The sequence below is a fragment of the Nannospalax galili genome, unplaced genomic scaffold (assembly GCF_000622305.1).
Source record: "Nannospalax galili isolate Female #2095 unplaced genomic scaffold, S.galili_v1.0 scaffold566, whole genome shotgun sequence".
In the NCBI taxonomy this organism is placed as follows: Eukaryota; Metazoa; Chordata; class Mammalia; order Rodentia; family Spalacidae; genus Nannospalax; species Nannospalax galili.
In genome coordinates this window covers 272160-296084 of record NW_008355811.1, presented here as the reverse complement: position 1 = coordinate 296084, position 23925 = coordinate 272160, and the positions used below count along the sequence as shown (strand labels likewise).

The window sequence follows — 23925 nt, the reverse complement described above, 5'->3', positions numbered from 1 at the left end:
ACCAGGAGCCATGTGTGTTCTGGCATCTGGCAGGCACCCATGCTCGAGGGGTATCCTCCCAGCACTCAAGCTCTACTCATCACCTGTGGTACCTTTGGAAGTCCTTCTATTGCTCTGTGCCTCAGTTTCCTGTCTACTCCAATTGTTAGCATGTACACGTGAATGGCACTCAGCAGGTTTGGGTGCAAGTTCCTGTTAGTTTATTGTAGTTTTTGTGTCCCTCCCATGTCTTGTCCAGGCTCACAAACATTGGGAAGTAGGAATGTTTCACCAGCACATGTTGGTAGAGGCTGCTGAATGGTGGAAAGCAGCCTGACTCTATTCCATCCATTCTACGGGCCGAGAACATGCTAGGCTGCAAGGTTAGTGCAGGGAGGACACTGAAATCAACTTTGCAAGCTTGAGGGCTCAGTAGGACAGTACTGGCCTTTCTCTGAGGTCTTGGAAGTTCTGGTCTGTTTGGAATCCTTAATGCATTGCTTTACATCCTTACATGTCTCTTCCTGGGACCCTCCTGCCCCCCTGGCTTGGAGCCTACCCTTTTCTTGCAGCTCCCCTGTAGACCTGTACAGCTCATGGGCAATGGACTGAACCTGCCAAGAGAGGCCCCATGAAGGTTCTAGCCCTGAGACTACCACTTCTGCTTATAGACCTACTTCTCACAGCCCCCAGGGATCTCAGGCCTGTGAGCCCTCAAGTGCTGTCCTGAGAGACTCCTTGGGCTCCTGTTGCTCTTCAAATCAACAGGGCCAGAGAGATGGCTCAGTGGGTAAGGTACTTGCCTCCAGGCCTGTATTCAGATCCCTGGGACCCACATGGTGACTTCTACAAGTTGTCATCTGACCTCCACACATGCACTGTGGCATGCTTTCTTTCTCACACACAATGCATACAAATAAATAAATAAATAAATAAATAAATAAATAAATAAATAAATAAATGTAATTTAAAAATTAAAAGTAGTTAAAACCCACAAAAACATGGGCTACAAGACAGAGATTCTCCAGATTTACCGGAACATTCAGCTGTGGTGACTTCCTTCTCTCATGCATTTGCTTCATTTCTTCTGAACTATTTACAAGTAACATGAAAGCCCAATGACTACATTCAGAGAGGGTAGAGATGTCTTAGGTTATTGCCTTGGGGAGACCCCCATCTATCTGGGTCAGGGAGGCAGCATGAAACAGACACTTGCCTTGCTGGAGCTAGGGCCCTCTTCACTACCTGCCCAGGACCAGGCCACATGACTGGTTAGGCCACTTGCCCAAGGTTGCTCCATCTACCTCCCTACATGGGACTGGATGAAAGATCAGGTATGAAGCCCAACATGGCCAGCCTGCAGGATGGTAAAAGAACTGTGGTCTCAGAGGTGACCTCAGAAACCCCAGAGGGGCTGGCTATTAAGGAAAGGATAGATTCTGAATATAGCTGTGCCCTCCTAGAGTGTGTGTGTACGATAGGTGCAATTGCATACCTACCATGTTGTTGGGAGATCCTGCTCATACCTCAGCCAAGGAGAACAGCTGCTCAAGAATACCTCATTTCTGGCTCTGCTGGCTTTGTTGGGTACAAGGGAGGCTGTTTGTCCTTGAGAGGCAGTTTAAAGCTGTGTAGGCACAGTACTTATGGTTCCTCCCTGTGGCCTGCCTTCTGATCATTCCCTATAGACCTCCTGGGTTGCTGACTTTGCCCTGGAGCCTCCAGGCCAGACATGTTGAGGAGGGAACCTTAAAATGATTGAACCAACCTTGACCTCCCTGTCCATGTCTGGAGCCTACTGGAGCATACAAACTGGCCCAACTCTGTTCTTCAAAGTGGGCATGTCAGAACAGATAGAATCCTACCCAGCATAAGCAGTGGGCCTGCTCCTCAGCACACGTTTCTGTCTAGCAGGTTATGTGCTTCTTTTTTTTTTTTTTTTGGTTTTTTTTGAGACAGGGTCTCCCTGGAGCCACAGCTGGTCTGGATTCACTATAGAGACCAGGCTGGCCTCAAACTCACAGAGATCCACCTGCCTCTGTCTCATGTGTTCTTGTTATACTTAACTGGGACAGAGGTGCTTTTGCTGGCTCTGTGAGTAGAGGGATGTGTGTCTGCATATCTATTGTCCAGAAGAGCCCAGTACTTAGGAACTTGGAGAACGTTGGATAGCTGATTGGTTGACTGGCTAATTGGATGGTTAGCTGGCTGGCTGGCTGACTGACTGGCTTGGTATCTGACTGATTGGCTGAATAACTGGATGGATGGATGGATGGGTGGATGGATGGATGGATGGATGGATGGATGGATGGATGGATGGATGGATCCAATGGCTAGTTGGTTAGTTTGCTAACTGCCTAGTTATCTGACTGGTTGGCTGTTTACTTCAGTGGATGAGTGGGCTAATGGATGGACAGGTGACTCATCTACGAGGCCCAAAGGTGGGTATAAGTTCAAGTATTCCCACTTGCCTTCCTAGAGCAAACAGGCTACCTTCTGGCCCCAGTCAGACATGGAAGTCCAGATATTTGGACCCCATCCTTGCATCCACTGCCAGAAATGGAAGCATGTCATCTCAAAGGCCTTGGCATAGCTCACAGCAACTTCTCTGAGTACATAAGAAGCAAGCTTAAGACCAAAGGGCAGCCAAGATGGGCAGTTTGGGGTCTACCTGGTTATAGAAGTGGGTGACAGCTGTCCTTTGTGATTGGGGTGGTTTCCAGGATACAGGACTCAGTCAACTCTACAAGACTTTCCAGGAAATGGGGCTTTCAGCATTATAAAGACAGCCACTTGAGGAAAGGTGACAGATAATACCACCCCACCAGCAAGATTCCATTGTAGACTTAGGGTCTGGCACTCACCCCAGTGTCTGGCTAAGAGGTTTCTGTATGTATGTGTGAAGCAGAAAGCATACCCTGCACCTTCACAGTTCAACTCCTTAGAGGTGGGTGTTTCTGTGTCAGAGGAGAGGAAGCCCCCGTGGCAGTCAACCAGATGACAGGGATACCAGTGGTATCTCAGTGGGTTCAGTGTTGAGAAAGCCCCCATGGAGTGGCCCAGCCAATGACAGTGTGGTCACCTTTAGCACCTTGGGGCCAGCCTAGTTTACCTGCAACCCACCCTCTCTACCTAGACCCTGCCCCAAAGATACCACAGCCTTCATCTTACTGGGGCCTTCCTTACACATTTGATTCTGGGCAAGGGTCCCCCATTTAGCCATCTGGACATGAACCAACACCCAGTCAGTGTCTTGGTCTTAGCAACCTGTTAGCTCCATGAAGAAGGGGTGTGGACTCCTGGAAAGCTGGGGGCTGGGGCAGGGGAGTTGGCAGGCATGGGGGTTCAGGCTGGCCCTAGTCCCTAAACTAGTTTTAGGACTGGCACATACTCATGGTGAAATGACTGGCTGGATGGACTCATGAAGATTTTGACTAAGTCCACACTAGTGGAATTTGAGACCAGGGGAGATGGAGGAGGTGAAGGCAGGGTGAGTGTTCATGTGCATTCACATGGCTTTGTAGCATTTTGTGCCGGCTAGGCGCTGCACCCAGCTTGTTCATACAGACGTCACCATTACAGGTGTAGGAATGTTTCTCATCATAGAGGTTAGAGACCAGCGCTGGACCTCTATAAGTGGTCCCAGGAGGCTATGAGCCTAGTGTAGATGGGTGTCCCTGCTGGCGCCAATGCCCAGTACTGAAGTCTCTGATATCTGTCACTTCCTCTCCTTTGTACTAGCTCTGGCTCCAGCCCTGCCTGGGCCTGTTTTCCTTCTGTGAGGTGGGAGTGAAATAGGTTGTTCTCAGAACTATTCCAGACAGCAGACAGTCCTGATGTGCAAAGCAGTGAGGATAGTCAGCGCTCTCAGCTAGCCTCCAGGATCCTTGTGTGGGCCTGCAGCAGTATATCAGCTCTGTTCCTCAAATGGCAAACCGAGGCACTAAAGGACCAAAAAGTGGCCAAGGTCAGTCACATACCTAAGGAACTGTCATACCTATTAAAGAAGGCACTGTGGGTGTGTAGCAGGGTAAAGCAGCCCAGCCCATGCCTGGCCTCAGCAGGAAAAGCCTAGGCTGTGGGCAGGGTGAGCAGTCTTGGCCTGTGGCCTTACAGTTCCCCAGGGTGTCTTCAGAATCAATAGTTGGAGAAATTGAGGACAGAGCCAGTGGTGGTATGGCTCCTTAAGATATTTTTTCCAGTCCTGTCTGATGAGAAATTTGTTAGCAGTCAGCCAGGTGGGTTTCCTGACCCTGCAGCTCTCTGTTCCTCCTGCTGTCCCTCCCAACAGACCTCAGACCAGAGGGAAATGTCCCCCTGCCCCATTTGGTACTTCTTAGCCCCAGAATAAGCCAAGTCCCAGTTGCTCTTCTCTGATTGACTGGGTGCATGTTTGCCTGAGACCTTTTCCTCCCTGTCCCCAGATGAAGGTCGCCATGGCCAGAGCAGGTGACCATAACAGTGATGACGACAGTGTCCTTGAAGCCACCAGCTCTCAGCGGAGCAGCTCCCGGGACCAGCTGAGCGACGTGAGTATCTACCACCCACGTCCTGGTGGCCTCCTGCTGGTGTGCCCATGGTGTTGGCTAGGCTTGGCAGTTCACTTGGAGGCTGCTTGTGAGCAATTAGTGTTTTGTCTTCCCCAAGCATAGCTTTTCACTAATTAGGTCCTTACTAGTTGGAGGAATTTAAATGAAGGACAGAAGTTAGGTGCTGGAAGGAGCCCATCTGGAATATCAGCCATCCCACAATGTGCAGTCCAGCAGCCTGTACACTGACTCTGCAGCCCTAGGGTGGGCATCCTGGAGCCCCAGGGTAGTTACTGCACCAACATCCTGCAGTGAAGCCTATGAGCAGGACAGGAGAGTAGGGTGGGGCAGAAATGACTCTATAGATGTGTCTGAATCCACAGCCTGATGCCAGGCTATTTTTGTTGTTTTATGGGGTTTTTTGAGACAGAGTCTCACTATGTTGCCCTAGCTGACCTAGAACTCACTATGTAGAACAGGCTGGCCTCAAACTCACAGAGATCTGCCTCCTAAGTGCTAGGATCAAAAGTGTGTATGCTACCATGCCCAGCTGCCAGGTATATTTGAACTTAAGGGACTAACCTTACCTAGAACAGAATAGATAGCCTGCATGCCTTGGCATGCGTTCTGAGATGCCTGGGCCTTGTGGTGTTGGGCAGGGGCACACATGCCAGTGATCTAAATTGGAGACATCAATGTCCCTGAAAGAGACCCATAGATGCCTAACCCCTGATATAGTCAGCCACAAAGCCAGATGGAAGGGACCTGTCAAAGGGCTGGCCTAGTGGGCACAGCCAGGGCAACATTGAGCCCCCAGGCTCAGCCAAAGATGGAGCATAGGGACCACAAAGGCAGAGGTAGAGGCAGAGGCTGGTGGTACTGACATAGTTGGTGGCTCTGCACAGCTTCTGAAGTGGCCTCAGGATGGTGCTTTTTCTTTCCTTTTTTTTTTTTAAGGACGAAATTGAATGAGTTGTGTCTCATTATCATTTAAATGGGGGCTTGGGGGTGTAGCCTGCTGCCGAAGAGGGAGACATAATTGCCAGGCTCCTGATCTTGTTGCCTCAAGATGGGAAAATAGGCTGGTAATTCCCTGGGGCCACAGGGCTGCCCTAGTTAGCACTGTGATTGCCGCCCAGGATGAATGAAGCTGCATTCTGAACACAGACCTGCAGCTGAGAACTCACCAATTAAGCCCCATCGCCACCCCATCAGCTGCCTGTGACTGGCAGGTGGGACCCAGCTATGGTCAGGATTGGGTGGGCTTTGCCTGACAGTGACCCCAGGGGCTTGCCTAGCCCTGACAGTACTGCTTCGAGGGAAGAGAGAATTGAGGTTTAGCCAGCCTCTACTCCCCTTTGCTGACTCTTCTTTGTGTCCTCTACTCCTCCCCTACCCCTGCCATTGTCTCAAACCATCATGCAGTTCCTTCTTATAGAGATCCCCCTCACCCACTCTGCGGTGACTCAACCCTCTTTTTGCGCCTCTTCCCGCCACATCCTCTGCCTTATGTGCATGTACATGGTTGAGTCTGGTGCATGACCCATCTCTGAGGCTATGGGAGACCTGGCAGCTTGTGCTGTAGCTGGCTCTGTTCTGATGGGGCTCACAGTGTCTACTTGAGCCACATAGAACCTTTCATGTACTCCTGGGCCTTCACCTTAGCCTCTGTCATAGTTGTGGGTTGACCTTGAGGCCACTTGGCCTGTTAGATCCTTCAAGGGCTCTATTCATGTTGCCTCCTCCTCCGGGAAGCCTTCCTGTGAACCCCAGGCATGTAGAGGGTCAGCAAGGGTCTCATTTTGAGCTGGAATCCCAGACTCTTCCTGCTTCATTTTGGGGAACAGCTTTAGCACCCTATCCCTGGAGTTGCTGTGTACAGGCCAGGGCCTCTCTCGGGCCAACTCTACTAGGTGGGGCCTCTCTCCTGGGCCAGTCCAGAGCTGTTGCTAGAACTGTGGGCCTGCTCCAGAAGAGACCCAGGAAGTTCTCTGGTGCAGGAGCAGGCCACACTTAGCCCTGTTCTCCCTCCACAATGAGGTCCTGCTGCCCCTAGAGTCTGCTGGCCTGTCTTGGGTTGTACTGCTAGAGTGGGGGTCAGTTGGCTGCAGCCTGTCACTGACTGTCTTCCTACTTCCTCCCACAGAGCTCGGCGCAGGCAGTTTCCGGGAGAGGCTACTCTGTAAGTGTCTAGCCCCTCCACTCCTGCTGTCTTTGTCCCTATTGTGGTGGGAGCCAAGCTCAACTTTCTTATAGTTCCCCTGCCTAGTGGGCCCCACCATTCTAGGATCTGCCCCTCCCAGAGTCTTGGCTAGTTTTGGCCTCAACAGCTGCAGGGTGGGCCCAGGGTACACATGCCCTGAGCCAAAATTCACAGGGAGCTTGATATCCAGGGACACACACAGGGCAGGATCTCTGGGGATTTGACCAGGAGCCTCAAAGTGGGTGCCTGTGCAAGTGAGCAGGGTGCCAAGAAGTAGGGATCCAGGCTGTTGCTAATAAGGTAAGCAAGCTGCTGCCTCTGGGTCCTGGCTGGGAACCAAGGGTGTTTGATGACAAAGGTCTATGGTGTGAGCAGCCATCCTCCAACAACCTGTCCCATCTCCACCTTCCACTCGCTATAGGGCCTGAGCCCTGACTGGACATTAAGAAGTAATGTCCAAGCCAGGGGTCGTGGCACACACCTTTAGTCCCAGCACTTGGGAGGCAGAGGCAGGCAAATCTCTGTGAGTTCAAGGCCAGCCTGATCTACATAGCAAGTTCCGGGCCAGCTGGGACTACAGGGAGACCCTGTCTCAAAAAGACATCACTCCCCCACAAAAAAAAAAGAAGAAGAAGTAATGTCCAGGGGCTGAAGAGATGGAGAGATGGCTCAGAAGTTAAGAGCACTTGCTGCTCTTGCAAAGGACCCAGGTCTGATTCCCAGCATGGTAGCTAACAACTGTCTATAACTCCAGTTCCAGGGGATCCAATGCCCTCCTCTGACCTCTGCAGGCACTGCATGACATAGGTGCTCTTACCTACGTGCAAACAATACACTCTTATACATAAAGTAATAAGTAATGTCCAGGAGCCACCCATCTATGAGGAGGTAAATTTTTGTCTGAGGGGTATGCTTATGGCCCATGGAGAGCTCCACTGAAGCAAAGTAGTACTCAGCAGGCTCCTGCTGCATGCATACCTGTGTGGGCAGGCATGCCCAACTCCACTGGAGCAGCCTGAAACCCTGCTTGCTGAGACCCACTGGGGTCATGACCTCAGGTACAGACAATTCCTTCACCTACCTAAGTTTGAGGCTGGGCAGTGGCCCTGGCACTGATGGGAACAGCCTCTGCACCTCCTCATGACTTATTTCATTTTCCCTTAAGTATCAGAAGGAACATTAATGACATCATAAAACCCAGAGCTTCATAAAAGCCATTTCTACAGATTTACAGCCGTTTCGGCTCATTGGAGGACTGGGACTGGGACTCCACCCGCCTCATCCCTGCAGCCCTGATTTACTGCCAGCTATGGGCCTGCCTGGTTCACTCTCTAAATCACAATGGCTTTTTATGGGGTGTGTAATTAACCCATTAATTACTCAGTGGGGCCTACTGGAGCAGCACCCCTCCCTGAACCCTACATCTTTACCCTGAGACTCCTGAGCACTGGAAGGGGGTGAGATGAGTCTTCAGATCAGGCTTAGTGGACCTCACAGAGGCCAGAGCAGGAATGAGACCACCTGCCTAGGATGGGGGAGGGGCCTGGTAGCTTTCCTCCCCACTTGTACCTCCATTCCCGTAAACCCACCTCTCCCATTGTCTACCTGGCCATGTAGGAGGCCAGGGATCTTCAGACTTTGCTCCACTTTCATTCTGGATTTGGGTGCAATCTTTGGGCCTTTGACCTTAGGGGCTATGGATACCTTGGAGAGGTGGTTCATGCAAGTGGCCACCTGAGAGAACCCTTCATGGAGGTACTTATGCCCCTTTTGGCCTTGGACAGCCTTGTTTGTACTTGAACACTGTGGAAAGCAACCCCTGATGCCCCTGGATTGATGAACAGGCCTTTTTCTCTGTCTCCCTCCTCAATGCAATGTCCAGGTCATGAGAATGGCACAGTGGCCAGGGCTGGGCTGAACACTGGGGAGTAAGCTGCCAATAATTAAGACTGCTTTGTAGAGAGCTCTAATGGCCTGGCCCTCTCCAGTGGTGGTAGAGAGAGCTGTAGGGGTCAAGGCAGAGGGAACCAGAGCCAGCCACCCGTATCTGGGCAGGCATCTGGGCAGAGGAGGTAAAATTTGAGGCTCATTCTTGCCCAGAGGAATACTTTGAAGAGACTGCAGCTCCCCATGGGCAGGAAGAGTGGTGGGTCTCTGGCAGACTCCTGAAGTGACATTGTGGCTCTGTGTGACATTGGAATATTGGGCAGAGGTTCTGCAGCTGACCCAGGTCAGATAAACAAGCAATCTCTGGCGTACCTGTGGCAAAGCAGGTGGCCCTGAAGGCCTCAGGGTCTCAAGGTGGTTGGGGCATCACTGCCCTTAGCCACCAGACCACTTGTGCTTCCAAGTTCCCATTTATCATACATGTCTTCTCAGATGCTGTTTTTTTTTTTTTCCTTTCCTATTTTCTTTCCTTTTCCCCTTCTCCTTTCCCTCTCTGCCTTCCCCCTTCTTCCCTTCCCTTCCCTTCCCTTCCCTTCCCTTCCCTTCCCTCCCCTCCCCTCCCCTCCCCTTCCCTTCCCCCTTCCCTTCCTTTTTAAAAAAATTCTTAGTGACAGAGTCTCTCTGTAGCCCCAGTTGACCTGGAACTCTAGACCAGGCTGGGCTCAATCTCATAGAGATCCACCTGCCTCTGCTTCCCAAGTGCTGGGATTAAAGGTAGGTGCTACCACACTTGGCCAGGACTCTACTTTTCTGCTGTTCTTTAAAAGCCTATAGTTAACTTGCCAGCTGCTTGCAGCTTAGCCCCCAGTGGCAACCGCATGAGTGTGACAGATGGTGGCAGGAAGGGAACCAACTGGCCAGCAGCATGGTTGTGGGGCTCTCATCTGAGTGGTAGACCCAGGAGGCCCACAGATGGTGGTGGGGCTTACAGATGGTCCTGTGTGTGCACCCAGGCATGCACAGACAAGCCCTAGCATTTTCAGGTACCTGTGTAGACCAACCTCCAGGGTCCTCCTATGTGTAGTCTCTTGGTCCTGAGTGCCATTGTGAGCCCTGACACCTGTAAGCTATCTCCATCAGGGACCTCTTGTCTACTTGGCCTATGGGTTCAGGTAGGAGCCAACCTCCAGGCAGGCAGCAAGGGATAGTGCCCAATCTTGTCAGAAGATGTAGGTTTTAGGGTACCTGTCTCTGTATATTGTTCACATGGGGCTGTCTGCACACCTGTGTGTTGACACATCTGTCACATGTGTCTATGGATGTGGTCATCAATGGTATACTAACTGGGGCTGTGCATGCTTTATCTAGAGATGCCACATGGTTCTCTCTGGCTTTTGTATCTGCACATGTTGTATGTGGTGTGGTTCTGCACCTGCTGGGCCTCCGTGTGTGTCTGTCTATATGTCATGTGGTCTATGTATTCCTGTATATAAGCACTGCTAATGTTCCCCTCTGGCTTCTCAGGGCCCCTTGAGTGCTCACTATATTCATGTGCTCCTGTGGCTGTATAGAAGTATGTGAGGGTATGCATGTGCCCCCGATTCTCCCCATGCACATGTCCTCCTCTCACCTCACAGCATCACCATGCTGAGTGACACCAGTATGTGTTGCCAACCTGGCTTTGCAGACTGTATTTTTTAATTAATAAATTAATTAGTTTTGTAGTACTGGGGATTGAACACAAGGCCTCGTACACACTAGGTGAGCACTCTGACACTAGGCTACACCCCCAGCCTGCAAACCATTTTTTCCCTTCTTTCTTTTCTTCTCTTCCCTCTCTCCTGTTCTTCCTTCCTTCCTTTCAAGACAGGGTCTCCCTGTAGCCACAGCTGGCCTGGAACTCCCTATATGGACCAGGTTGGCCTTGATATCGCAGAGATCTACTTGTCTTTGCCTCCCGAGTGCTAAGATTAAAGGCATGAGCCACCATGCCCAACTGCAAATCATATTTTAAAGTGGATTACTTTTTCCAAGATTTATCCCCAGAAAATCTCTAATTATTGCTTGTCCTTAATAGCTTTCATCCCAAAAGCTTGGCACAGCTTTCCCAATACACCATCAGATGTTTGTTAGCACCATAAAATTAGTAAGAAAGTAATTTTCTTAATTTGGTTGCTCACAGCCAAGGGTGTGATGATGTATCTCCCACAAAGGAGAACATGGGGGTTTCCTTTATGAAAAGGAACTGTTTCTATAGGTAGGAAATGCCAGTTAGTCTCCTTATACCCAGTACTCAGGATATTCTAGAAGCACCCATGTCTAGCAGGTATGGTGGTTGCCTAGGATCAGAAGCAGGTTGGTCTACTAGGTGGCAATAGCTGTGCTGGGTCTGAGCTGACTGGGGGAGTATGATGGAAGAATGGAAACCTATTTAGCCTGAGTCAGGAGTGGAATTTCTGATATTGCCCCTGTTCTCCAGATGAGGTCTCCAGGCTCAGAGAAGCTATAGGGCCTGTCAAATTCCAACTTCAACAAGAACAGGGCTTGATGCAGCCAAGACTCCTATCTTCTCCACCCTATCTCCCCACCACCACTAACACCTCAAACACAACCTCTATATGACAGTCTGGCCCAATGTTCCCCAGGCACCTTGTCACAGTCAGAAAAGAGCTGCTGTCTGAATGTCCTGCCTGAGCCCTCTCCTTAGTACCTAGAGCACCTCAGGAGCCCTTGCAACCCCCAGCCAGCCTTCTGTATAACTTTCCCCATTATCATGAGGTTGTCCCTGGAGTTGGAGCCTAGCTGCAGAAATGAGAAAAGACTTGCTCATTCTTCACCCCTTCTTCTTCAACAAGTCTTCAAGTGAGCATCTCCTATGTGTCAGTCTCAGAGGCCAGAGACTGCACATAGCTCAGAGTCCCACTAACAATGATGGTGACAGCAGATGTGTCAGCTGCCCTAGATCACAGGCTAGATAGGTTTCCAGGTTTCCATCACACCAGCCCATCAGCTCAGCCCTACCTTGGCTTCTGCCACCTCCCCTGTTTCTGGGTATGAGTGCTTCTAGAACATTCTTAGTATGCCTATGGGGAGGCCTAGGAATGGGTGGTGAGTGAGAGGAAAGGCAGAAGGGCCAGGTAGGTGCAGTCTTGATTACATAGTGTGGGTAGGATGTAAGCTTCAGGGGCATGCATGTGAAGAAGGCCCTGCAGTATGTCCTGAGTATGCTTAAGGAGCTGCAGGCAGGCTAAGGGTGTGAAGAGGAGCTTGTGGAGGTGAAGTTTAACCTGGGCAGTGGAACCCAAAGGAGACTCTGGCTATGATGCAGTGTGGGGACCCATTGAGGGTTTCCAGCAGAACAGGATGTGATGAAGAAAGAACAGCACTGGCCTCTTCCCCAGTGGGGTGACTGGAGCAGCCTGAGGATACTTTTGTAGGAGGGCTAGCCTCAATACCAGGTGCAGAAAGGCTCAGGATCCCACCAGCGAGCAGTACCTTACCAGGAAGTTCACCTAGCACAGAGTGTAGTTAGATGACTGTTATGATTGCCCTTGAGTGATTTAAAAAAGCTAACTTTGTTAATATTTATATGTTTGTTTGTTTTGAGACAGGGTCTCACTATGTAGACCCTGAATTGGCCTTGAATTCACAGAGATCTGCCTGCCTGTGCTTCCTGAGTGCTGAGGTTAAAGGTGTGTGCCACCATACCTGGCCAACTTTATTGTTTCCTTTTTAAAATATTTTGCTTATTATTTTTATTTTATGTATATGATTGTATTGTCTGGCATACATGTAATGCACCTGTGTCATGCAGTGCTCACAGAGGTCAGAAGAGGGCATTGGATCCTGTGGAACTGGAGTTACTGACAGTTGTTAGCTATGTGGGTGCTAGGATCCAACTGGGGTCTTCTGCAAGAGTAGCCAGTACTTTTAACACTGAATCATCTCTCCAGCCCTGTTTATTTAATTTTTTAATTTGTATATGTGTGTGTGCCTGAATGAGTTTATGTGTACCGTGTACATGCAGGTGCCTGGTAGAGGCCATAAGAGGACATCAGATACCCTAGAATTGGAGTTATATGCTGTGGGTACTGGGAGCTGAATCCTGATCCACTGCAAGAGCAGCAAAAGAGAATTCTTTTTTGTCGTTGGTTGGTTGGTTGGTTGGTTGGTTGGTTGGTTGAAACAGGGTATCACTATGTATCCCTGGCTAGCCTGGAGTTCACAGAGATCTGCCTGCCTTTGCCTCCTGAGTGCTGGGATTAAAGGCTTATGCCACCACATCTGGAAGCAACAAGTGCTCTTAACCACTGAGCCACCTTTCCACTCCCTCAAAAAGTTAACTTTAAATTGTTGGATTATAAATCACTAATGTCCCAAAGAGCTGCTTCCCATCCAGCACATCCCACCAGTACGTACCCTTACACACCAAGCAGCCATTGAGGGCTACCAAACCTGGGGTGCATCCTTCACTGTGTCCTGCATTTAAGACTGGGAAGCCTATAGGAAGGCAGGATTGGGGCACCTGGTGTAGCTAACACTGAGGCTAGTGCCAGGGCAGGGGCTCCTGAGGTCCTTATGGGAACATTCTGGTACGCTAACAGACAGGGTGACACCCCTGCATTAGAAGCCTTCCAACTCGGGAGGATGATTTAGGTAGCATGGCTACCTAAAAAACCCACCCAGATAATGATGTGTAGTGTGTGTAAAGTTTAGTTCACAGAGCAAGAATTCATGCAGGATGCTTGTAGGACACGTATAGCTGCTCCCTAGCATCTGTGAGGCTTGGGGACAGGAGGGCGGGTGGTGATATTCACACATGTTCAAATGGAATCAGTGTTTTTCTGTAGTCGAAGCCTCAGCCTTATCATAGGGTCTCTGTCTGGCTGGTGTCTGAGTTACAGGGACACCCTCCACATGGAGGTCCCACCAGGCCTACACCCACAGGGAGTGTCTACTGTACAGGATGCAGAGTTTCTGGTGCAGGAGCTGAGGCCTGGGGTCCTCTTATGTGGCTTGGGGATCACCAGAGACTGTGGGTATGGACAGGAGCATTGCTCACCCCCTGAAGAATATTTTATCCTGAAGATTTTTAGATCGCATGCACCCTGGATACTGAACTACATGAGAAGCATCACTCCAACCTTCAGGCAAATGGCAGCCTCTGCAGACCCCAAGGCTATAGGGATTCTGGCTGATCAGTTTGAGGCTGTGAACTTGTGCCAAGGCCCTGAAGCACCAGGGGCCAGAAATGGCAGGAAGTGATAGGTAGAGCCTAGACCCTCAGGTTCATGCCTGCCTTTATAGGCCCAACTTCAGACCCATGAGGACAAAAGGCCATAAAGAAGGGAAGGGCTGCAGTCTACAGAGAGGGTGGGTCTCCTCCAGACCCCAGGCAGGCTGCAGCTAGTCCCTGTGCTCACCCTATGTAGCTGAGGCCCCCAGGACTGGGGTGTGGACCTTGCAGCACACAGGCCACCTGATGTGGAGCACTGTCTAGCCAGGGCTCTGGCGAAGCCTCTTTCTATTCACTCCTCACCATGAGCATCCCCTTTGATCCCACCCCCTGCCTGCTCTCTGCTGAGGAAAGTCCCCATTGTCATTCTGTCCAACCTTTCTTAGCCTAGTGGGAGCCAGCCCTGAGCTGTTTCCTCTGGTCTTGTCCAAGGAGGGAGAAGAGGTGGAGGCTGTGCCATTCTTATTCCAGACTGTATGACTCAGCTCTTTCCCTAGAGTCTGAGCTGCAGACCTGGCCTGCAGCATCCTCACAGCCTCTACCAAGGCTGGCCCAGTCTCACTGCACATGAGGGTCCAGCCTGAGGTAACCATCAGAGTCTAGAGTGGACAGCAGTGTCCCATTCAGGGTATCTGAGAGCCAAGACCTCTGTGGAAGGGCCCTGCACCTCCTGTTCTCTATTACCTGAGCACTCTCTTTTTTCCTGGAGCCAGTGCTGAGGCCTCCTTTAGGTTGATGTGCCAGTGCTTGAACTGCTGGGTTCCTCCTGGGACTGGTGCTGGGTACTCTGCTCTGACTTTGCTGAGCTGGGACTTACTCATTTATACACAGGCCTAGGGATGTGCCCTGCCTCCTGGAAAGCATTGTCTCTGGGAAGTACCTGCCTCCATGATCATTGCTTAAGTGCTAGAGTACCTGTGTGTGTTATTGAGCCCCTAAGGTTACAACATTCAAGTACCCCAGAGCCAGACAGTGGGGTCTGGGCAGCTGTGGTTGCCCTGCCTTGGAGGGAAAATGGACTTGCATCTCCCTGAGCACAGGGTCATACTGCCACTTTCCCATGAGCAGGAGTCACCTGTACTTAAAGCCAGGTGCAGCATTTGGTCAGGTGGTTGAAGCATCAGAAAGGGAACAACATGGAGGCACACTCTGAGGTAAGCATGTGCCACAGAGTTCTGGGCAACAGCGCACACATGGATGGGGCCATCACCCTTTTGTCAAGCCCTGAGAGGGCACAGCAATCCTGACTTTAGCTGTTGCACCTTTGTGCCCTCTAATGGCAAATGAGCCTCCCTCAGGACTGCCTCCAGTGCCCCCACCCATCCTGGTTGGGGGTGTGTCATATGTCTGCCTCAGCCTCCTGCAGTCTCTTTTTCCACAAAGCAGGTTTATGACATTCATTATGCAGCTCCTAGGGCTACTTCCAAGTGGCCATAATTTGAACAAAAGCAATAAAACCTGCCAGCCTCTCCCTGGAGCTGGGGAGCCATCTTCTGCTCCTGACCTCAGCACAGGAGTCTACAGCAGGATTCAGGGCTGAGTACATGTCCTCCCCCATGCCTTCCATTCCTCCACCCTTCAGAACAACAACCTGGGCATTGCCAGTATGCTCTGTGGGCTCACCCCAGACACTGGGGATATGGCTAGCAAGTCAGAGGAGGTCCTGCCCAGATAGAGCTGCCTCCTGCAGGGACACAGCACACAGAAGACAGACAGGTAACTTCAGAGTAACTACCAGGAAGGAAGTGAAGTGGGGCTTGGTTGTGTGGGAGGGACAGCCACCCCAGTGGTCAGGGATGGGGCTCAGGAGCTGGCAGGCAGTTGGATGAGGTCTCTACTTGGTGGCAGGTTGGTATGTTTAGGGGACTGGAAAGGGGTGGGTGCTGCTGGATAAGGGGCCAGAAGAGGTGATCTAGGGAGGGGAGGGACTGTGAGCTAGTGTACCTGTCTTTACCTGCCTATACTAGATTAGATGGTATAAGAGCTGAGGCTCCCATGACTGAGGGAGTAGGTTCAGATGAGCCCTGTTCTAGCAGCCTAGACACAACTGCAGTTGGATTACCTCTAGAGAGGTCCTTCTGCTGAGCTTGGAGGCACTGTCAGACAGGGGGTAGGCAGGTCTTCCAGGATTTAGAAAGTGACCAGCCAGCCAGGAGCCATAGGCTGTGATGCTGGGGCTAGGACTCTCCCTTCCCCTCCCTTTTCTCGCTCTGTGGTCTGCCTGAGCATGGTGTGGGTACAGCATGAAGCAGCATTTGTGAGGACACCTTCCCTCCCCACAGCATTCCCAGTCAGCTCTAAAAGCTCCTCCACATTATTTTGTCTCTTAAAAGAGATACTGCCGTGCTTGTAGATGCAGAAAAGGCACACATCAAATTTTCTGGATGAACACTGTCCCAGGGTAGAGGATAGTGGGCATAGTGCCTCTCTTTCCGAGACAGGACATGACTCTGCAGGGACTGCCCCAAATTTCTTTTCTCACTGGCCTCTGATGGAAGGCATTCTGTCACTGTTTCTACCTCATGACTTATGTAGTCATTAAGTGACTTCCGCTCATAGGTCACAGTGAATGGAGACATCAGCCAGTAACCAGGCTGGACCAGAGGCCACTGTGGCTGTGCCTGTTTACCTAGCCCCTGGGTAGGGTCCCTTTATGACACCTCTAGCCTTTGCAGGGTCTGCTGGAGACCAGGTTGACTGCATCCACCCTCAGCCTAGGTCCAGCTAGCTCTAATCACACTGCCCAGACCAGGCTCAGGAGAGCAAGGATGCTGTTTCTCCCAGGGGCTTCCCTAGCTCCTCTAAGCCTTACTGCTTCCCCAGGAAGCTAGCTCCTTCCTTGTCTACAACTCTGGGACAGGTCACCCCTAACCTATGTGCCTGGACCTGTGGCTTTGCTATCAGAGGTGCCTGTGGAAGCAGCTCATAGGCTAGAGGCTCCACTTCCTACCCAGCTTCCCCCTTGTGGGGCAGTGTAGAGCTGCATGGCTGGGCTGTTTTGTCACACTGGGCATGGAGCCTCTAGCAGAGTCACTTGCAAAATCTCATGGCAGGACACAAGGAGGGTCCATAAGGCTACCACACTCCCCCTAGAACAGAAACTTGTCAGGCCCTGCCCCTCAGGCTGGACACCTTGTACTAGAGTGACAGGGCCTCTTGAGTAGTCTTGGAGGCTGACCCAGCATGGGAGCTGTATCTCACTCTATGCTCTCAGCCACCCCCCCGCCCCCAAGATAGGTCATTGGGTCAACAGGGAGATGGGGCATGTTCCCCACAGCTGCTCTAACTCCTATGGGAGTGCTGTGACTGGGAGCCACCAGTCATTCACTGACACCCCTGGGGTCACAATAGCTTCCTGTCATTACCAGTTGGCTAGTTCCATGTGCCCAGTTCCAGCCCTAACTATGAGTCCTGAGCCGTAACAGGCCTGGTTATGGCAGCCTGGACTCTGGAGTCTTGCTCACCCTCTCCACACCCTACACACCTCCCAGCAGCTTGGGTAAGTAACCAGCCATGGTTGGAAGCTAGAGAGGGCCCCTCTGACCCAGAAGCCACAACTAGCTACCAAGAGGAAAAATGTGGCAGTGAGTGGTGGTCCTTTGGAAGGTGACCCTCCTAGGGAATTGGCCAGGCCAGAATCCAATGTCTCTTAAAGCTGAAATTAAGTTATTGTGAACCAGCCAAACTGCTGTGACACAGAGGTAAGGGATTAATGTTAACAGTGGTTCTGGTTAAGAGTTTGTGTTGATAAATAATTCATGAGGTAGTTAGCGCTCAGAATCTGACAACTGGAGAATATATTAACACAGTGGACTCAGAAAGGTCAGCTATGTGCTGGTCCAGGTCATCTTTTATTCATTTCCTGACACTGGCTTGTTAATTATCCCAGCACAGCAAGGGTTTCAGGGAGGGGTGCTAATGAAAAAGAGGAGAAAAGAATGCACCAGCGCACCTGGTGGAAGAGCACTTGGGAAGCAGCCAGAGCAGTGCTGCCTGGATCAGGGCTTCATTGGGAACAGTGCCAGGAATAGGAAGGACCAGAGAGCAATAGTGCTGGTACCAGGCCTGGGTGTGGCCACCACTGGCAGTTCCCTGGGGCTGTGACCAAGGCTAAAAGGTCAGAGAAACTTGACAGGCCCAGCTTTGGGGGGCATTTAAAGGAGGGATGTGAGGGACAAGGGAAGCAGAATAGGGAGTGTGCTAGAGACAGGAGGTGGGCATCTGCAGGCCCCCAGACCCAAAATGGTTATGGATACCTCCAGGGTAACATCTTCCAGGTATTCGGGGAGGGAGATGTTCCAGGAGCAATATGAGCTCCAATCATTTTTTTGCAAGTGTGTGCCTATGACGGCATAGGACTGTACTTGTATGTAATTGTTACTACCTGTTTGTACAGCTGCAGTCACAGAGGCCTGGAGGGCTCAAAAAGGTAATCCAATGTCCTGGATCGCTCTTAAGTGCTGCAGGTTGACAGTGGAGTGAGGTAGACAGCTGGAGCCTGGTGGGGTTTGGGACTTAAGCCCAGTGTCACAATGTGCAAACCCTTCATTGTGGGCTAAGAACCTAGATCATGTAACTAGCAATACAATTAAAAAGTGGATTTGCGCCCTAGAGAAATGGGTGGAAAACAGGGAAGAAGCCCCAAGCAAAATAATTCTTATCTCTTGTATGAGTGCCAGGCTAAGTCTGAAAGGCAGAACCAGCAATGTGCCCCTGATGGTGACCCTACGAAAGGTGTATACCAAACTCTTGTCTAAATTTCCCTTGCTGTTTATGTAAGCATAATCTGAGAGAACTAGCAACATTTCTTCACAATAGATTTAGGTTCAAGCATCAGTGGTCCTAGGCAGGTCTTTAGCACTGCGAAGGTAGATGGAACATTCTAGAATGATAGGAGTGAGGTCCTGAGCAGTGTTCTTTGTAGGACTGCCCCCAGCCCCTGTACACAGCCAGAAAGAGCACCCTCCAGGACATTCACCACTCATCTCTCAGAGCATGGGGTAAGGGGCAGTTGACACATCATCTACTTGTTGGTTTGCTCACTTTGCTGGATTGACCTCAAGATAGAATTCTTATTTCAATGAGAGATGAGGCTGATGTCATCACTGAGTGACCAGGATTGTGAGCATTTGCTGAATGATTTGGGACTAGCTGGAGCCATTTGCTCTGAATCCCTTGTCGGTATGGGGCTGAGGCAGAATGCAGTCTCTTCCTCATTCTGGGCTACCAGGTCCTCTACCAGGTTGAATTGGGCCGTCCTTTTCCTCAGGCTGCCTCACAGGTGCTGCCCCTCCTTCCTCCACACCCCACTGACCTGCCAACCAGCAGCCAAGGTGCCTGCACAGGCAGGCTCCCAAAGGCTGCACCTCAAGGTTTGGGCAGGAGGCAGGGGTGCCAGCATGGCCATTAGCCCAATAGCCCTCCTGTATATAAGGCTCAGGCTGCAGAGGGGACAGACAGGGGTCTGGGATACACACTCAGAGGCCACAGCTGCATGAGGGCCAAGTCGTCTCACCATGGGTTTGCCCATGGGCTATCAGGCTATTGTAACTTAATTGCTTATTAATGGATAATTAATGCTTTGTTTTTCTTTAAAGCCTAAACACTCAAAAAAGTGAATTAGCTGAGTAAATAGGAATGCAGTTTTCAGGCCTACCATTGTTGCATAATTAATCAGGTGTGATTTTGATAGTTGGAGACAGAGGCTTGACTCCAGGTTCCAGCCTAGATCTAGGATTCAGCCACCTTCCAGCTGTCCCTGAGGATGGGCCTCACCCCTCTGGGCATCAGTTTCCTCATCAGTGACCACGTGTGTGGTGGGACCCGAATGAGGCTTGTCATCTTTCAGGTTCATGTAACCTCTGCAAGAGACCCAGCTAGGGAAGGAGGGGAAAGTGGGGGTCAGGTGGGCTCTAGAGCCTAATTTGGGGCAGAAATTCTGGTGGCCTAACCCTGTGGCCCTGCCTAAGCTCTTGTCCCAGCTCTGTCTCAATTAATTGTATATAACTCCTCATCCTCAACTCTGTCTCAGTTGACTATAGCCCCCCTCCAGTTGCTGGACCCCACTGTGTCCTTGTCCCTCACATGACCACATCTAGTCTCTCAGCAAATCCTGTTGGTTCCCCTCAGCACCAGAGCCATTCTGAGCCTCCACAGCTCAGTCTGTTACCTGTGGCTCCACGACATCCAATATTATCACTGGTCCCCTGCTGCTTCTGCCCTTTGTCCTAGCCATCTTCCACCCCTTTCTCACCCTTCCAACCATCTCTTACCATAGTCTCCGTAGGTCTCACCATTCCCTGTCCCTATCTTGTCCCTCTACCCCACATACTAGGTCTCCTGTGACCTTGACCTCAGCAGTTGGGTCTGTCTGCTGCAGGCACCATAGAGCCCTCAGTTGTAACCACTATATGTAGGCACTATATGTAGCCTGGCTAAAGTCCAGGGCTGTCATGTGATGGCATCGTCAATACAACTTCTAGGTATTAAAACAATCCCAGTCTGGTCATCAGAACTCTTCATGCTAAGCTCAACCTGTAATCTCCACACTAAGTCCCCTTAGCCGCATAGGGACAAACCGTGTTGTTTCATGGCTCATTTTTGCTAATTGGGACAGGCTCTGTACTCCTATGGAGCATTCGCAAATGGAGGTGAGACCCTTCCAACCTCATATCCACAGGCAACATATCTCATAGGCAGGGAGCCATATAGCCCCCACTCTCTTTCCTGAACTCTTCTAAGATTGCTCTCATCAAGGCTGTATGGGAGTTGGAAGCCTGGAACAGAGGATCCTGGGTCTAACCAGTCAATGGCACCTCACCACCCTCTCAGGATTCAGGGAGGACTTGAAGAGAGAAGTGCCTGATGGCAGGGTACCAGGGTTTGTGCCTGAGGCCTGGCTTTAGTGTGTACCTCAGGATACATAGGCATGCTAAGACACACGTGCACACAAAAGGGGCTGTGAGAACACTCCAGAGCAGATGTGACACACACCAAGGGGCTCTTGCCCACAATATAGTCCCCAAGGCCACAGAATATGTAAGAGCTTGGATAGAAAGATGGTTCAGTAGTTCAGAGCACTGGCTACTCTTGCAGAGGACTCGGGTTCAGTTCCCAGCACCCACATGGTGCCTCACAACTGTTGTCATTCTAATGTCAGAGGATCTGATGTCCCTCTCCTGATTTCCGTGGAGATTACATGACACAGGTGTACTTATGTACATGCATGCAGGACACTCATACACATTAAAATAAATCCAAAAAAAAATGTAAAAGAAAATGCAAGGTCCGTGTACCAACAAGAGGCAGTAGAACACTTACATGTGTTATGCCACTAGTGCAGGCCTCAGGCCACCTACACACAGCCCAAAGGTGTTTTGAGCACCAGTGTTCTTGCAGTTCAGACCTTCCTGTCCATTCTTAGGACTCAATGGAATATTTTGAGTTCTTTTCACACATACCAAGACTATTAAACCTGCAGTGTCTGATATTCCTGTTCCTGTGTTGTTTTTAGTATGCATTTTCTTAGGCCTCTGCAGGTGGCAGTGCCATTGGGAGTAGTCAGCCGGTCAGGAGGGTCAGACCTTGTCCCAGACAGCCTTGAAGTAATACCTCACAGCAGCTACACAGCTCTTACATGGTGGAAACCAGCCCACACCCAGCACTGACTTACCCAGGTAGGTAAGTCTACCCTACTTTGGCCTAGGTAGGGTGACCTATGAGGAATTGAAGAGACCTACCTCCTGTTTCCTTAAGGTCTTTGCTCATGAATTTTTATCTGTTTGTTTGAGTGGTGGGAGACAGTGGTGCTACAGACACTGCTGTGAAGCTGTAATTAACGTTTATGCAGAGAAGAAAAGGAGTTGCTCCTCCTGCCTTAACAGTCATGCTAACTCTTTTCTCTGTGGGGATAACAAGCAGTCCCCACTTAGCAGACAGCTGACCAGGTTTGTAGAAAACCGGGTGATTGGGACCAAGTGCATGTCTAAAGAGCAAGTGGGGACTGTCAGGTTAGGTCATGCCAGGCCAGTGGAGAGGGGGCTTAGATGGCTGCAAGAGTAGGAGGTACTGGGGCTTCAGTGGGTGGTGGTGGAGATGTTGGTGGTTGTGATTATGTTAGTTACTTTTCTAGTTGCACTGACAAAATTCCTAGCAAAAGCAATTTAAGGGTTTATTTTGGCCCACATACACCTTTAATTCTAGCACTGGGGAGGCAGAGGCAGGTGAGTCTCTGTGAGTTCAAGGGTCCTGTCACATAAACAAAAGAAGGGTTTATTTTGGCTTATAGTGTAAGAGCACAATTCATGGCAAGGAAGGCATTTCCCCAGGAGAATGAAGCAGCTGGTTACATTGTGTCCATAGGAAGCAGAAATGAATGCTGATGCTTTACTTGTTTTCAGCTTTTTATTCAGTTTGAAATGCTATACCATGGGATAGTGCTGCTCATAGTCAGGGAAGGTCTTCCCACCTCAGTTAAACCTCTTTGGAAACGCCCTCATAGACATGCCCCAAAATGTATCACCTATGTGACTCTAAGTCCTGTCAATATTAATATCTATTGCATGCTTACCCCTCATGAACTTGAAACCCCTGGTCTCTAAAGTCACATGCTCATCTCATAATGCAGATGAATTTGTCTGAGTGGTAACAGTTCCAATATTGTTCAGAAGTGCAAATAGAGGCTTTTCTGAGTCTTGGACAATCTCTTAATTGAGTTTCTGTAAAATAAATATAGTTATATACTTCCATTATACAATGGTATAAAGTAAACATTACTTTTCCAAAATAGAGAAGTGGGGCACAGCAAAGAAAGACCAGTCCAAAGTAAAACTGAAACCTAGCAGGGAAAATATCAAATCTTGCAGTTCCATGTCTAGCATCTGGGGCTCATGGTGGAATCATTTGGGCTCTACAGCTTTAGGTAGCCTCACCCCTTCTGTTCTGCCACCTGCAGTACACATAGCCTCCCTCTTGAGCCAGTTCCATTCCATGCCTACCTCCTTCCTTAGTGGATATCCCATAGCCCTGGCAACTAAGTATCCTGGGTTCTCCTTTGCAACTTAGGTTCATAACTTTACATAGTGAATGGCTTCTCAGACCTTTCTTAGCAGGGAATCCAGTCCTGCAGCACATTATCTGGACTCAGCAGCTTTCTGGAACCTTGGTGCAAGCCTCCATGACCCCATAACACTTGCATTTGCATGCCTGTAAATGCTATATGAAAAGTTCTGCTTCCAGCTCAGTTGTAATGGCTTTGAATGCCTTGGTGACTGAACCTTGTAGGCAGTTGCTTTGATTTTGTAGTTTTGGTTTTGGTTTTAACTTTTGGCTTTTTTGAAACATGATCTCCTTGTAGCTCCAGATAGCCTGGATTCACCATGTAGACCAGGCCAGCTGGGGCTACAGGGAAACCCTGTCTCAAAAAACCAAAAAATAGGGGTCTGGAGAGATTGCTCACTGGTTAAGAACACTGAATGTTCTTGCAGAAGACCCAGGTTCGAATCCCAGCACCCACATGCAGCTAACAACTGTCTGTAACTCCAGTTCCAGGGGATCCAACAGCCTCTTCTGACCTCCGTGGGCATTGCACAACACGGGTGCACTTACCTACATGCAGGCAATACACACACATAAAAATATAAAAATAATTAATAAAATATTTTTAAAATACAAAAAATAAAACAATGCAAGTTGTAGCTTTGGAAGGGTGGAGTCTTGCTCTCTAAGCACTTCTTCTATTGCCCCAGTGCACACACATGTGCATGCTTATGTGTATGTGCATTTATATGAGGCCAGAATTCAGTTTTGGGAATCATTCCTTAGGAGCCACCTTGGGTTTTTTGTTTGTTTGTTTGTTTGTTTTGTTCTTTTTGAGACAGGGTCTCCCACTAGTCCCAGCTGTCCTGGAACTCACTATGTATACCAGGCTGGCCTTGAACTCACAGAGATCCGCCTGCCTCTGCCTCCTGAGTGCTGGGATTAAAGGCGTGCGCCACCACGCCTGGCCCACCTTACTATTTGACACAGGTTTCTCAGTAGAACCCAGGCTAGACTAGTTCCCTTGTCTCCACTTCCCCAGTACTATAATGAAA

General features: G+C 50.1%; 1 protein-coding gene across 1 annotated transcript in view; it reads left to right on the top strand.

Annotated features, from left to right (window-relative positions):
* Fbrsl1 (fibrosin like 1) overlaps positions 1-23925 on the top strand; it is a gene marked incomplete at its 5' end in the record, with an annotated part of 84705 nt that overhangs the window by 27900 nt on the left and 32880 nt on the right. The window contains 2 exons of the mRNA XM_029556464.1: positions 4404-4508; positions 6655-6690. Of these exons, the coding sequence (XP_029412324.1) occupies positions 4404-4508; positions 6655-6690 (141 nt within the window). The remainder of the gene's footprint in view (positions 1-4403; positions 4509-6654; positions 6691-23925) is intronic.